The sequence below is a fragment of the Heptranchias perlo genome, chromosome 31 (assembly GCF_035084215.1).
Source record: "Heptranchias perlo isolate sHepPer1 chromosome 31, sHepPer1.hap1, whole genome shotgun sequence".
NCBI classification, from domain to species: domain Eukaryota; kingdom Metazoa; phylum Chordata; class Chondrichthyes; order Hexanchiformes; family Hexanchidae; genus Heptranchias; species Heptranchias perlo.
This window is the reverse complement of record NC_090355.1, coordinates 33,390,999-33,408,214: the sequence shown is the minus strand read 5'-3', so window position 1 is coordinate 33,408,214 and position 17,216 is coordinate 33,390,999. Positions and strand designations below refer to the sequence as shown.

At 46.9% G+C, this 17,216-nt stretch overlaps 1 protein-coding gene across 1 annotated transcript in view; it reads left to right on the top strand.

The window, feature by feature from the left end:
- plpp7 (phospholipid phosphatase 7 (inactive)) overlaps positions 1–16,836 on the top strand; it is a 36,078-nt gene extending 19,242 nt beyond the window's left edge. The window contains exon 2 of the mRNA XM_067969925.1: positions 15,155–16,836. Within this exon, the coding sequence (XP_067826026.1) occupies positions 15,155–15,525 (371 nt within the window). The 3' untranslated portion in view covers positions 15,526–16,836. The remainder of the gene's footprint in view (positions 1–15,154) is intronic.
- The last annotated feature ends 380 nt before the right edge of the window (positions 16,837–17,216 follow it).

Sequence of the window (17,216 nt, the reverse complement as noted above, 5' to 3'; positions counted from 1 at the left end):
CCATAGCTGCATTCATCACTCCATTGGAGGAAGAGCAACATCACCAGCCTCGCCAGGCACACCGTCCACCTCCGCCACGTGGAGCTACACAACACAGTGCTGCGCAACAGGCACCTGCACAAAGTAGTCGTGCAACTACACATACACCCACTGTAGGGTGACCCAATGGGTGGCATCAAGGGTGTTCATGGAGAACCTCATGAAAGGGCATTATTGCACAAGCCAGTCAAGAATGGCCAAGACGTGGCAGTAGTGGTGACAATATAATATGTGATGTGAGTTGATCAGAAATCAAATATAAGTAAAAACCATGGCAAACCCTCAAACACCCTTGTGCATCCCCTTCATGCTCACGACACGTTTGCCTTACGCTTCCTACTTCACATACGTGATGCATGCCCTGTGGCTGCAGCACAGGTAGTGGCAGGTGGGGTGAGGCTGACCATGAAAGAGATGCATGAGAGGGTGAGTATGAGACAGAGCCATGAGATTGAATGAGGATTGGGTTGAGTGGTAGTGGTGGGATGAGTACTGGCGAGGTGAGTAAGTGCAGGTAAGATGAGGATGAGGGTTCAGTGGGTGTGAGGAGTGATGTGAGAGAGTAGTGTTGGCAGTGCAGAAGGAGATGTGGGGTGGGGGCAGTGATGTGGCAGATGGAGTGTAGGAGAATGAGTAAGTGTACTCACTTCGGCTGACCTGGTTAGGTCATTGAAGCTCCTCCTGCATTGTATGCAGGTGCGTGATATGTTGGTGGTGCAGGTGACCTCCTCTGCCACCTCGAGCCAGGCCTCCGTGGTGGCAGAGGCAGGCCGCTTCCTCCCGTCCGCCGGGTGGAAGATCTCCCTCCTCCTCCTCCTCCTCCTCACCCCATCCAGTAAGACCTGGAGTGAGGCATCATTAAACCTGGGAGCAGCCATCCCCCTGGGCTGCTCCATGCTGTAATTTTGCCTATTTTCTGCAGCATCAGTCAGTGGAGGACTGCCCCTTTAAATAGAGCTCCTCCAGCTGACAGCCTACGATGCGGGTGCGCAGTCCGCCCGCTGCGCAGCTTTCCAGCGCGAAACCCGGAAGCCAAGGTAAGTGGCTTCAATTTACTTACAATCGCGTGCCAAACCCACCGATTTCACTGGACGCGTTACCCACATGCCCAGTCGATCCCCCGCTGCCAACCCGCCTCCCTCCTAATATCGGGCCCATAGAGTACAAAAGCAAGGAAGTTATGCTAAACCTTTATAAATCACCGGTTAGGCCTCAGCTGGAGTCTTGTGTCCAATTCTGGGCACCGCACTTTAGGAAGGATGTCAAGTCCTTGGAGAGGGTGCAGAGAAGATTTACTAGAATGGTCCCAGGGATGAGGGACTTCAGTTATGTGGAGAGACTGGAGAGGCTGGGGTTGTTCTCCTTAGAGCAGAGAAGGTTAAGGGGAGATTTAATCGAGGTGTTCAAAATTATGAGGGTTTTTTTATAAAGTAGACAGTGAGAAACTGTGTCCAGTGGCAGGAGGGTCGGTAACCAGGGGACACAGGTTTAAGATAAGTTGCAAAAGAACCAGAGAGGGAGATGAGGAGAATTTTTTTACGCAGCGAGTTGTTCTGATCTGGAATGCGCTGCCTGAAAGGGCGGTGGAAGCAGATTCAATAATAACTTTCAAAAGGGAATTGGATAAATACTTGAAAAGGAAAAATTTGCAGGGCTCTGGGGAAAGAGCAGGGGGAGTGGGGGACTAATTGGAAAGCTCTTTCATAGAAACGGCACTGGCACAATGGGCCGAATGTCCTCCTTCTGTGCTGTATGATTCTATGATTCTAACATCAAATATTGATTAGGTTGAATATTAATCGAGTTACATCGAAACTACAGCACAGAAACAGGCCATTCGGCCCCACTGGTCTATGGTGTTTATTCTCCACGCGAGCCTCCTCCCTCCCTACTTCATCTAACCCTATCAGGATATCCTTCTATTCCTTTCTCCCTCATGTTTTCATCTAACTTCCCCCTTAAATGCATCTGTGCTATTTGCTTCAACTACTCCATGTGGGAGCGAGTTCCACATTCTCACCACTCTCTGGGTAAAGAAGTTTCTCTTGAATTCCCCATTGGATTTATGAGTGACTATCTTATATTTATGACCTCTAGTTTTGGACTCCCCCTCACGTGGAAACATCTTCTCGACGTCTACCCTATCAAAACCTTTCATTATCTTAAAAATCTCAATCAGGTCACCCCTCAGTCTTCTCTTTTCTAGAGAAAAGAGCCCCAGCCTGTTCAGCCTTTCCTGATAAGGATATCCTCTCAGTTCTGGTATCATCCATGTGAATCTTTTTTGCACCCTCTCCAAAGCCTCTATATCCTTTCTATGATATGGAGACCAGAACTGTGCACAGCGCTCCGAGTGTGGTCTAACCAAGGTTCTATACAAACCCCCATAGTGACATTGAGAAATTCTGTAGAATTTCGTTTTGACCTGATATCGACCAGTTCTGTTGAAAAGAACTCCACATCTGTGCCTGATGTGAGGTTAATGTTTGAACTTCACTTGACTCCTTTCCCCCCTCTCCTCCCCTCCTCTCCCTATCCCAGAGAGAGATCCCTGAGCCACCAGTTACTGATATGTAGGCCAGCTGAAGAGATTCAGCATGAGTGACAAGCACTGCTTGATTGACAGCAGTATCAGCAGCTATTTCTGATTCTCAGGCCAGTCACCCCGTTCCGAAAAAGATTTCAGCGAGTGAGCCGATGCATTCTCAGCACTTTCACTAAAGGCTCCAGGCTCGCACTACTGAATTTCACTTCCAGGACCCGGGAGGAGGCAGCTTGGACTGTGAAGAGGTTTCACCAGAGTTCACACAAAAAAAACTGTTAATGTGGTCAGTGGAAAGTTTGATTCAGAGTGCACATTGTAATTGGATGTAGACCATATCTCACTTTCTCTCTCTCACACACACAAACCTCTCTCTCTCGCACACCTCTCCCTCTCTCTCCCTCTCATAGGAACATAGGAACATAGGAACAGGAGTAGGCCATTCAGCCCCTCGTGCCTGCTCCGCCATTTGATAAGATCATGGCTGATCTGTGATCTAACTCCATATACCTGCCTTTGGCCCATATCCCTTAATACCTTTGGTTGCCAAAAAGCTAACTATCTCAGATTTAAATTTAGCAATTGAGCTAGTATCAATTGCCGTTTGCGGAAGAGAGTTCCAAACTTCTACCACCCTTTGTGTGTAGAAATGTTTTCTAATCTCTCTCCTGAAAGGTCTGGCTCTAATTTTTAGACTGTGCCCCCTACTCCTGGAATCCCCAACCAGTGGAAATAGTTTCTCTCTATCCACCCTATCCGTTCCCCTTAATATCTTATAAACTTCGATCAGATCACCCCTTAACCTTCGAAACTCGAGAGAATACAACCCCAATTTGCGTAATCTCTCCTCGTAACTTATCCCTTGAAGTCCGGGTATCATTCTAGTAAACCTACGCTGCGCTCCCTCCAAGGCCATTATGTCCTTCCGAAGGTGCGGTGCCCAGAACTGCTCACAGTACTCCAGGTATGGTCTAACCAGGGTTTTGTATAGCTGCAGCATAACTTCTGCCCCCTTGTACTCCAGTCCTCTAGATATAAAGGCCAGCATTCCATTAGCCTTATTGATTATTTTCTGCACCTGTTCATGACACTTCAATGATCTACGTACCTGAACCCCTAAATCACTTTGGACATCCACAGTTTTTAACTTTTTACCATTTAGAAAGTACCCTGTTCTATCCTTTTTTGATTCAAAGTGGATGACCTCACATTTGTCTACATTGAATTCCATTTGCCACAGTTTTGCCCTTTCACCTAATCTATCAATATCGCTTTGTAATTTTATGTTTTCATCTACACTGCTTACAATGCCACCAATCTTTGTGTCATCGGCAAACTTAGATATGAGACTTTCTATGCCTTCATCTAAGTTGTTAATAAATATTGTGAATAATTGAGGCCCCAAGACAGATCCCTGCGGGACTCGACTAGTCACATCCTGCCAATGTGAGTACCTACCCATTATCCCTACTCTCTGTCGCCTTTCGCTCAGCCAACTTCCTAACCAAGTCCGTACTTTTCCCTCGATTCCATGGGCTTCTATCTTAGCTAACAGTCTCTTATGTGGGACCTTATCAAATACCTTCTGGAAGTCCATATAAATAACATCCATTGACATTTCCCTGACCACTATTTTAGTCACCTCTTCAAACAATTCAATCAGGTTTGTCAGGCACGACCTACCTTTCACAAATCCATGCTGGCTCTCCCTGATTAACTGAAAATTCTCGAGGTGTTCAGTCACCCTATCCTTAATTATAGACTCCAGCATTTTCCCCACAACAGATGTTGAGCTAACTGGTCTTTAATTCCTCAGTTTCCCTCTCTCTCCTTTCTTAAAAAGCGGAGTGACATGTGGAATTTTCCAATCTAGAGGGACAGTTCCTGAATCTAGAGAACTTTGAAAGATTATAGTTAGGGCATCTGCAATGTGCTCACCTACTTCCTTTAAAACCCTGGGATGGAAACCATCTGGTCCTGGGGATTTGTCACTCTTTAGTGCTATTATTTTCTTCATTACTGTTGCTTTACTTATGTTAATTTTATCGAGTCCCTGTCCCCGATTCAATATTAATTTTCTTGGGATTTCCGGCATGCTATCCTCTTTTTCTACTGTAAATATTGACGCAAAGTAATTATTCAACATGTCCGCCATTTCCCCATTGTCAATGACAATATCCCCACTTTCAGTTTTTAAGGGGCCAACACTGCTCCTGACCACCCTCTTTTTCCTAATATAACTATAAAAGTTCTTTGTATTGGTTTTGATATCCCTTGCAAGTTTCGTTTTGTAGCTCTTACTATCTGTTTTGTGACCCTTTGTTGATCTTTGTATCTTTCCCATTCGCCAGGATCTGTGCCATTTTTTGCCTTTTTGTATGCCCTTTCCTTACGTCTTATACTGTCCCTTACCTCTTTAGTTGTCCATGGCTGTTTTTTTTGGCAAGTAGAGTTCTTGCCCCTCAGGGGTATAAACCGATTCTGTATCACGTTAAATGTTTCTTTAAACATTTCCCACTGATCATCAGTCGTTTTACCCATTAACAGATTTGCCCAATTTACTGTGGACAGTCTCTGTCTCATCCCATTGAAGTCGGCCTTACCCAAGTCTAGAATCTTAGCAGCTGATTCACTTTTTTCCCTTTCAAACACTACATTGAACTCGATCATGTTATGATCGCTATTGGATAGATGTTCACGCACAGTTAAGGTGTTAACTAAATCTGGTTCATTACTCATTACTAAATCTAGCATGGCTTGCCCCCTTGTTGCCTCTAGGACACACTGCTGTAGAAAACTATCCCGGACACACTCAAGAAATTCACTATCTTTCTGACAGTTGCTAGTCTGCTTTCCCCAATCTATGTGAAGGTTAAAGTCCCCCATTAAGACCGCTATGCCTTTCTTACACGCTTGTCTAATCTCTGCATTTATACAATCTAGCACTTCAGAGCTGCTGCCAGGGCTCCTATACACAACTCCCACTATAGTCTTAGATCCTTTCCTATTTCTCAATTCAACCCATAAGGTCTCTGTTGGCTGCTTACCTCTCGTTATATCCTCCTTTATCATTGAAAATTGATTTCATCTCTAATCACTAAGGCTACTCCTCCCCCTCTTCCATTTTCCCTATCTCTCCTGTAGACCTTATAACCTGTTATATTTAGTTCCCAATCCTGACCATCCTGTCTCAGTAATAGCTATCATGTCACACCCTCCAATTTGAATTTGAACCTGTAGTTCATTTAATTTATTCCTTATACTCCGTGCATTTGTATATAGAACTCTTAGTTGAGCCACACACCCTAGCCTGACCTTCAGCTTTGATGCTGGGATATCTCCCTCTCACACTCATCTCTCTCCATCTCCCTCACTCACACACACCTCTCTCTCTCACACTCACCTTTCTCTATCTCCCTCTCACACATACACCTCTCTCTCTCTCACACACACACACTCTCTCTCTCTCTCTCACACCCACCTCTCTCTCTCTCTACACACCTCTCTCTCTCTCACACACACACACACACTCTCTCTCTCTCTCTCACACCCACCTCTCTCTCTCTCTCACACACACACACCTCTCTCTCTCTCACACACACACACTCTCTCTCTCACACACACCTCTCTCTCTCTCACACACACCCACCTCTCTCTCTCTCTCACACACACACACACTCTCTCTCTCTCTCTCACACCCACCTCTCTCTCTCTCTCACACACACCCACCTCTCTCTCTCTCACACACACACACTCTCTCTCTCACACACACACACACACACTCTCTCTCTCTCACACCCACCTCTCTCTCTCTCTCACACACACCCACCTCTCTCTCTCTCACATACACACCCACCTCTCTCTCTCTCACACACACACACTCTCTCTCTCACACACACACACTCTCTCTCTCACACACACCTCTCTCTCTCTCACACACACTCACCTCTCTCTCTCTCTCTCACACACACACACACACCTCTCTCTCTCTCACACACACTCACCTCTCTCTCTCTCTCTCACACACACACACCTCTCTCTCTCTCACACACACTCACCTCTCTCTCTCACACACACCTCTCTATCTCTCACTCACACACACCTCTCTCTCTCTCACTCACACACACCTCTCTCACACACACCTCTCTCTCTCACACACACACTCACCTCTCTCTCTCACACTCACCTCTCTCTCTCACACACACACTCACCTCTCTCTCTCTCTCACACACACTCACCTCTCTCTCTCACACACACCTCTCCCTCTCTCACACACACTCACCTCTCTCTCTCTCTCACACACACCTCTCTCTCTCTCTCTCACTCACACACCTCTCTCTCTCTCACACACACTCACCTCTCTCTCTCTCACACACACCTCTCTCTCTCTCTCTCACACTCACCTCTCTCTCTCTCACACACACTCACCTCTCTCTCTCTCACACACACTCACCTCTCTCTCTCTCACACTCACCTCTCTCTCTCACTCACACACACCTCTCTCTCACACACCTCTCTCTCTCTCTCACTCACACACACCTCTCTCTCACACCTCTCTCTCTCTCTCACACACACCTCTCTCTCACACACACACACCTCTCTCTCTCACACACACACACCTCTCTCTCTCTCACACACACTCACCTCTCTCTCTCTCACACACACACACCTCTCTCTCTCTCTCACACACACTCTCTCTCTCTCTCTCACACACACCTCTCTCTCACACACACACACTCACCTCTCTCTCTCTCTCACTCACACACCTCTCTCTCTCACACACACACACCTCTCTCTCTCACACACACACACCTCTCTCTCTCTCACACACACTCACCTCTCTCTCTCTCTCACTCACACACCTCTCTCTCTCTCTCACACACACCTCTCTCTCTCACACACACACACACCTCTCTCTCTCTCACACACACACACCTCTCTCTCTCACACACACCTCTCTCTCACACACACACACACCTCTCTCTCTCACACACACACTCACCTCTCTCTCTCTCACACACACACCTCTCTCTCACACACACACACACCTCTCTCTCTCTCACACACACACACCTCTCTCACTCACACACACACAGCTCTCTCTCTCTCTCACTCACACACCTCTCTCTCTCTCTCTCTCTCACACACCTCTCTCTCTCTCTCACACACACACCTCTCTCTCTCTCTCACACACACCTCTCTCTCTCTCTCACTCACACACCTCTCTCTCTCTCACACACACACCTCTCTCTCTCTCTCTCTCACACACACCTCTCTCTCTCTCTCTCACACACACCTCTCTCTCTCTCACTCACACACCTCTCTCTCTCACACACACACACCTCTCTCTCTCTCTCTCACACACACACCTCTCTCTCTCTCTCACTCACACACCTCTCTCTCTCTCTCACACACACACCTCTCTCTCTCTCTCACACACACCTCTCTCTCTCACACACACACACCTCTCTCTCTCTCACTCACACACCTCTCTCTCTCTCTCACTCACACACCTCTCTCTCTCACTCACACACCTCTCTCTCTCTCTCACTCACTCACCTCTCTCTCTCACACACACACACCTCTCTCTCTCTCACTCACACACCTCTCTCTCTCTCACTCACTCACCTCTCTCTCTCACACACACACACTCACCTCTCTCTCTCACTCACTCACCTCTCTCTCTCACACACACACTCACCTCTCTCTCTCTCACACACACAGCTCTCTCTCTCTCACTCACACACCTCTCTCTCTCACTCACACACCTCTCTCTCTCACTCACACTCACCTCTCTCTCTCACACACACACACACACCTCTCTCTCTCTCTCACTCACACACACCTCTCTCTCTCTCTCACTCACACTCACCTCTCTCTCTCTCACACACACACAGCTCTCTCTCTCTCTCACACACACACGTCTCTCTCTCTCTCTCACACTCATACAATAGATAGAATCATAGAAGTTTACAACATGGAAACAGGCCCTTCGGCCCAACATGTCCATGTCGCCCAGTTTATACCACTAAGCTAGTCCCAATTGCCTGCACTTGGCCCATATCCCTCTATACCCATCTTACCCATGTAACTGTCCAAATGCTTTTTAAAAGACAAAATTGTACCCGCCATTCCAGACACTCACCACCCTTTGAGTGAAAAAATTGCCCCTCTGGATCCTTTTGTATCTCTCCCCTCTCACCTTAAATCTATGTCCCCTTGTTATAAACTCCCCTACCTTTGGGAAAAGATTTTGACTATCTACCTTATCTATGCCCCTCATTATTTTATAGACTTCTATAAGATCACCCCTAAACCTCCTACTCTCCAGGGAAAAAAGTCCCAGTCTATCCAACCTCTCCCTATAAGTCAAACCATCAAGTCCCGGTAGCATCCTAGTAAATCTTTTCTGCACTCTTTCTAGTTTAATAATATCCTTTCTATAATAGGGTGACCAGAACTGTACACAGTACTCCAAGTGTGGCCTTACTAATGTCTTGTACAACTTCAACAAGACATCCCAACTCCTGTATTCAATGTTCTGACCAATGAAACCAAGCATGCTGAATGCCTTCTTCACCACCCTATCCACCTGTGACTCCACTTTCAAGGAGCTATGAACCTGTACTCCTAGATCTCTTTGTTCTATAACTCTCCCCAACGCCCTACCATTAACGGAGTAGGTCCTGGCCCGATTCGATCTATCAAAATGCATCACCTCACATTTATCTAAATTAAACTCCATCTGCCATTCATCGGCCCACTGGCCCAATTTATCAAGATCCCGTTGCAATCCTAGATAACCTTCTTCACTGTCCACAATGCCACCAATCTTGGTGTCATCTGCAAACTTACTAACCATGCCTCCTAAATTCTCATCCAAATCATTAATATAAATAACAAATAACAGCGGACCCAGCACCGATCCCTGAGGCACACCGCTGGTCACAGGCCTCCAGTTTGAAAAACAACCCTCTACAACCACCTTCTGTCTTCTGTCGTCAATCCAATTTTGTATCCAATTGGCTACCTCACCTTGGATCCCGTGAGATTTAACCTTATGTAAAAACCTACCATGCGGTACCTTGTCAAAGGCTTTGCTAAAGTCCATGTAGACCACGTCTACTGCACAGCCCTCATCTATCTTCTTGGTTACCCCTTCAAAAAACTCAATCAAATTCGTGAGACATGATTTTCCTCTCACAAAACCATGCTGACTGTTCCTAATCAGTCCCTGCCTCTCCAAATGCCTGTAGATCCTGTCTCTCAGAATACCCTCTAACAACTTACCCACTACAGATGTCAGGCTCACCGGTCTGTAGTTCCCAGGCTTTTCCCTGCCACCCTTCTTAAACAAAGGCACAACATTTGCTACCCTCCAATCTTCAGGCACCTCACCTGTAGCTGTCGATGATTCAAATATCTCTGCTAGGGGACCCGCAATTTCCTCCCTAACCTCCCATAACGTCCTGGGATACATTTCATCAGGTCCTGGAGATTTATCTACCTTGATGCGCGTTAAGACTTCCAGCACCTCCCTCTCTGTAATATGTACACTCCTCAAGACATCACTATTTATTTCCCCAAGTTCCCTAACATCCATGCCTTTCTCAACCGTGAATACCGATGTGAAATATTCATTCAGGATCTCACCCATCTCTTGTGGTTCCGCACATAGATGATCTTGTTGATCCTTAAGAGGCCCTACTCTCTCCCTAGTTACCCTTTTGCCCTTTATGTATTTGTAGAAGCTCTTTGGATTCTCCTTTGCCTTATCTGCCAAAGCAATCTCATGTCCCCTTTTTGCCCTCCTGATTTCTCTCTTAACTCTACTCCGGCAATCTCTATACTCTTCAAGGGATCCACTTGATCCCAGCTGTCTATGCATGTCATATGCCTCCTTCTTCTTTTTGACTAGGGCCTCAATCTCCCGAGTCATCCAAGGTTCCCTACATCTACCAGCCTTGCCCTTCACTTTATATGGAATGTGCTTACCCTGAACCCTGGTTAACACACTTTTGAAAGCCTCATACTTTCCAGACGTCCCTTTGCCTGCCAACAGACTCTCCCAATCAACTTCTGAAAGTTCCTGTCTAATACCATCAAAATTGGCCTTTCCCCAATTTAGAATTTTAACTTTTGTGCCAGACCTATCATTTTCCATAGCTATCTTAAAACTAATGGAATTATGATCACTGGTCCCAAAGTGATCCCTCACTAACACTTCTGTCACCTGCCCTTCCTTATTTCCCAAGAGGAGGTCAAGTTTTGCCCCCTCTCTAGTCGGGCCATCCACATACTGAATGAGAAATTCCTCCTGAATACACTCAACAAATTTCTCTCCATCGAAGCCCCTAATGCTATGGCTGTCTCAGTCAATGTTGGGAAAGTTAAAGTCCCCTATTTTTCTTGCAGCTGTCTGTAATCTCCTTACATATTTGCTCCTCAATTTCCCGTTGACTATTTGGGGGTCTGTAGTACAATCCTATCAAAGTGATCTCTCCCTTCCTATTTTTCAGTTCTACCCATATAGACTCAGTGGGCGAACCCTCGGATATATCCCCTCTCACTACTGCCGTGATGTTCTCCCTAATCAAGAACGCTCCTCACTTCTCTCTATCTCTCTCACACACACACCTCTCTTGCATACACACCTCTCTCACTCTCTCACACACCTCTCTCTCCCTCACCCACTCATGCACACCTCTCACTTACTCTCTCACAGACACAGCTCTCTCTCACTCTCACACACATACACTTCTCTCTCACTCACACTCTCTCTCTCACACACCTCTCTCTCTCATACACCCTCTCTCACTCTCTCACAGACATACCTATCTCTCACTCTCACACACACCTCTTTCTCTCTCACACATTTTCACTCTCTCTCACCACACATACACACCTCTTTCTCTCACACTCACACCTCTTGCACACACTTTCTCACACACCTCTTTTTATCATTCTCACACACTACTCGCTCTCTCTCATCTCTCTCTCCTTCTGTCTCACACATGCACACCTTTTTCTTTCACATTAACACCTCTCTCTCACACTCACACCTCTCTCTCTTACACACACCTCTCTCCCTCTCACACACCTCTCTCTCACGCTCACTCACTTTCTTCACACATCCTGCTCTGCTATCTATTTGTGTTTTTCATCTACGGACTTCAAAATATAATTAAATAAAGCCATGAATTCAATTGGAGCTGCAGTGTGTACCATCCACAGGATGCACTGCAGCAACTCACCAAGGCTTCTTCGACAGCACCTCCCAAACCTGTGACCTCTACCACCTAGAAGGACAAGGGCAGCAGGTATGGGAACACCATCACCACCAAGTTCCCCTCCAAGTCACACACCATCCTGACCTGGACATATATCAGCCGTTCCTTCATCGTTGCTGGGTCAAAATCCTGGAACTCCCGACCTGACATCACTGGAGCACCTTCACCTCAGGGAACTGCGGCAGTTCATGAGGAAGGCCCACCTCCACCTTCTCAAGGGGCAACTAGGGATCGGCAATAAATGCCGGCCTTTATTTTATTATTTTTCTTCAGCAAGTAGGAACATAGAAATTGCGAGACGATAAAAGATTAAGGTCCATCTATTTTCCCTTCTATCATCCTGGTAGTCGCTTGATACATTGATAATGGATTTGTTGGCTAATCATAGCAATAATTGCACCAATTAGTCTTCAACAGACCCAGACATGAAGCGAGAAAAATCCCCAGTGACTAAAAAAACAAATTCCAATCATCTACTGTTGAAAATGAATCCAAAGGCAAACATCGCTCCCCAAACCCCAAACTAATAAATACGCCAAATCTGGATAGAAAATAACCCTAATGAGGTGACTCTCTCCTAACAATGACTTGCAAGAACTCTCTTTTCATTGTAGATTGAGAGGCTGAGTGCATAGTGGGGAAAAAGTTAATGAGGTTTTGTTCAAGCAAGGTTATCCATTGAATAGGAATTAACGGTATATTACAGGATCAGCACGTTACACAGGGGAGAACTGATGATTAGTGGCTCTGAGAACAATGCCCTCTGTCACCAACTCTATTATTGGTATAATTACTCCACATGTTGGCAGCACATCCTTTAGATTTGCTGCGTCTGTACTGGCACAAGAAATGGGACAGTTTGTGAGAGGAAAGTGAGATAGATGGTACTCGGACACAGAGTCAATCGCCCCAAAATGACAATGCCGGGACACTGGACTCTCAACCGTGAGCCTTCAGTTCGGTTCCTAGTTTTGATCTGGTCTTTGGTCTTGTGTTTTCCCTTCAGATTATGTCAGCCTTGCCACAAACGTGCAGTGGGGGGGCCCCAAGCAGGCGTTAGGCCCCTTATTTGCATATCTTTCAGGCGTGGGCACTGCACGCTGATTTTCTGGCCTTTACCAATATGGCGGGCGGTGCATGCCCGGCTCATAATGAGCGTGTGCTTCCTGCCCGCCATATTGGAGACGGTTTAGCGCCCGAACATGCGGCCGAGTTTCTAGGCCATACATCCCACGTTGTTACAAAGAGTCAGTTCGTGAGAGAGGCCAAGGAAAGCAGAGGTGATGCTCAACAATGAGAGAGAAACAAAGAGGAAAAGCAGACCGAATCAGTCTCCTGCTGAGCAGCCCCAATGGTTTCCATGGTAAAAGATTGTGGCCTAGATATTGTAAAGCAGAAGAAGGAGTGGGAGTTGGAGGCGGGAGTAGGGAACTTTAAAGGGTCAGTAACTTATTAATTTTCATATTAAACCTTGGTTTGCTGTACAGAGTCGTAGAGACCAGATATCCATGCTGAGTAAGGGGTCCTCAGTTGGGGAAGTGTTTGGGAAGCTGCAGTTATCCTCAGTGCCATTGGACTAGGAAAGGTAATTAGCAAATGATCACAATCATTGGTGGAAGGTGCATGTATATAGACTTAGCACCACAGAAGTTTACAGCACAGAAGGAGGCCATTTAGCCCACTGTGCTGGCTCCTTGTTCGAGAAAGAAAGAAAGAAAGAATTTATATAGCGACTTTCACGACCTCAGGATGTCCCAAAGCACTTTACAGCCAATGAAGAACTTTTAAAGTGTAGTCACTGTTATAATGTAGGAAACGTGGCAGCCAATTTGCTGTATCTTCTTCTGATTTAGTGAAGGACTAGATTGTTCTTGGTTGTGAGCCCTTCCACAGTTGAATAGCCAGCCAACTTTGATTGTCTCTGCTCAAACATGGCTGCTTTGGGTGAGGTAATGGGGAGTTGCCAGAACCCACAGAACCGTGTGCCAGGAAGTGCCTTCAAGAGAGAAGGGCAGGAGACTGGAAAAGAAAGAAAATTGGAATATATATATCTTAATTTCCATCGATCCCATGCTTGGTGTGTTATCACTTGTGTTTATACTGGGAACTGTAGAGGTGACTCATCAAGAGAACGTACAGGGAATACACACGTGGTACACAAGAACAGTCCGAACACCACATGACGATGACTTATTGTCCCCAAGTCCTCCTCTCTGAGGATTCACAGTGATAATTATCTGAGAATAGCTTATGTGGTGACTGCAACAATGGTAAGATCCACAAAAGCAGCAGAAATTGTGAGTTAACCAGGATTTAACCTGATAAAAGCTGGAGGAGGGGTGAGGGATGGTAGGGGGGATTTTCGGACTGACATCACATCACTCCTTTTCAAAACCTCAACTTTCCGAAGTCACTCAGCATTTTGGGAACAGCATCTTTTTGAAGTCGGGGCATTCAGATTCTGCTGGAGTCTCCGCCGTCTGCTTTGAGTTAAACTCTGGGCCGTGCGCGAGTCAGGCTGCCAGAACCAAGCTGATCCGCTCTGGTGGGGGGGGGGAGAGCCTGTTTCACTGAGACTGGAGAAGCCTGATTCTTTTTTCCATCTTCTGTCTCGATATAAGCTGAGGTGACATTAAGATCGTAGAACTACGTCGAATTTACAGCACAGAAACAGGCCATTTGGTGCTAATGTCCCACATGAGCCTTCCTCCCAAACCATTCAGTTCACCTCACCCCATTGACATTCCCTTCTATTCCTTTCTCCCTCATGACCTTATTTAGCTTCCCCTTAAATGCATCTAAATCACTTTTTCTGAAAACTTGCATTTCCACTGAAACAGTTCATGGCGATACTGAAAAGCTTTCATGAGTAGGGGGGGTTGCCAACCCTCCAGGGTTGCCCTGGAGTCTCCAACAATTAAAGATTAATCTCCAGGACACTGCTGCGGGCTAAAAAAACCCGGGAGAAAAAAAATCATAGATAGGGGCTTTATTGGCCAATATAATCGACTGCCTGTTTCAAACATGGACGTGTTAAGCAGTGGGGACTGTACTTATCCTGCACTCATTGAAATGGGAGATTATTGTTTGGCTTGTAAACCAGAAATTCCTCCTACGTATCTCCTCCATTTTCAGGCTGTCAAATTTCGTAGTGCTACCGTGTTTTCAGAGTGAATGTATTTGAAACGTCATTAGACCGTTCTCCGTGCAGTGCGGGGTGTCTTTCCCAAAGTGTCTGATTGATTAGACCGTTGTTGACTTTTTTGATCTTTCACCTTTCCAGCCTTGATCCTTGACCTGCTGGTGGTGGCAGTAGTGCAGAAGCTCGTGAAGAGGAAAGGGCCTTCTGAGGTGCCCCCGGGCGTCCTGGATTACCTCGCCATGGATGTATTTGCCTTTCCAGCCGGCCAAGCCAGCCGGGCAGCGATGGTGACCAGATTCTTCCTCAACCACCTGGTCTTAGCTGTGCCTTTACGGATCCTCCTGGTGATCTGGGCTGGCGTCATAGGCAGCTCCCGCGTTATGATTGGTCGGCATCACCTGACTGACGTCTTCTTTGGCTTTTTCATGGGCTACTTACATTTCAATTTGGTGAAGTTGCTATGGCTACCTTCTGGCATCTGCCAGTTGTTCATATCATTCATCCCAATGTGACAAACGCATGCAGAGACTGAGAGGATGAAGGAAAAGGGGGAAGGGGAGGGGGCAGACCCAGAACCCCCCTGGTGAAATGGAGGGAGAGAAGATCTCAACATCTCAGACTGCCCTTTGTGAAAGAATCTGATTGGGAAAAGTGAAAGACATTTCTGCCCTCACAGATTGTTTAGAAAATTGAGCTTTTGGAAATTGTGTCTTGAAAATTCAATCAGTTTGCTTATTGTGTCTTGTAAACGAAGGTGAGCTGGGGGTGGGGGGTGGTGAGGTGGGGTTTGCTTTGGCTGCCAATATTACATAAAGTGCAACTTCTCAGTTGACTGTGAATAAGGCTTTTAACATTAATACATGGAGGACGCAATAGTCTTTTTAATAGGAAACCCAATCTCTTCAAGGAAGTAAACAGTAGCTTCCACTTGTAGAAATTTGAAAGGGATGCTATCGTTTAAGAGTGACGCCAAAAAGTAGCAGCTCGTTTCCGTCTCCCCCTCTCCCTGTTTTGCGGTGATATATTATTATTTACAAAGGTTTGTTATCACCCTGTAACTTGCAATGAAATAAATGCCCATACATGGAATTCAAAGCATATGGAGCGCCAATGAGGAGGAGCTGGCTTGCCACCAGAACCACTGGTACAAGCCCATTGGCCAACCCATGACACCTGGTACCAGCCCGTTGGCCATCCCAAGACACCTGGTGCCAGCCTGTTGGCCATCCCAAGACACCTGGTGCCAGCCCGTTGGCCATCCCAAGACATCTGGTGCCAGCCTGTTGGCCATCCCAAGACACCTGGTGCCAGCCCGTTGGCCATCCCAAGACACCTGGTACCAGCCCGTTGGCCATCCCAAGACACCTGGTGCCAGCCCGTTGGCCATCCCAAGACACCTAGTGCCAGCCTGTTGGCCATCCCAAGACACCTGGTGCCAGCCTGTTGGCCATCCTAAGACACTTGGTGCCAGCCCATTGGCCATCCCAAGACACCTGGTGCCAGCCTGTTGGCCAACCCAAGGCATCTGGTGCCAGCCTGTTGGCCAATCTAAGACACCTAGTGCCAGCCCATTGGCCATCCCAAGACACCTGGTGCCAGCCCATTGGCCATCCCAAGACACCTGGTGCCAGCCTGTTGGCCATCCCAAGACACCTGGTGCCAGCCCATTGGCCATCCCAAGACACCTGTGATCTAAAAACCATTAACTGATAGGGAAGAGATGTATTAATGCAGCTCGATACCCCGCCACCCTTACTGAAGGATACAGTGGCCAAATGGGGAGAGGGGATGGAGAGAGCCAGTGGAAGGGGGGTGGAGAGTGCAGTGAGGGGGGGGGATGGAGAGAGCCGGTGGTGGGGGGGGGGGTGGAGACTGTGGGGGGGGGGGGTGCAGAGAGCGGGAGGGGGGATGGGGAGAGCTGGGGGTGGGGCGGGGACACTTAAGTGCCACAAACTCAATACTGTTACATGAGTGGCATTCGTGGAAAGACTGGAATTTTGTCGAGTGGTTGCTAAGCATGGTTTTCTTTTGTTTACAACATTTTAATTTAATAAATCCTTTCATATTCTAAAATGATACTGGACCGATTATTTCCATTTACTTCTGCTGTTGCCTTTTAATGAATGCAGCTGATCCAGGCAAGGATTTTGAAAGCAGGCTTACATTTATAGGGTGCCTTATCGCGTGTCTCAGTGTTCCAAGG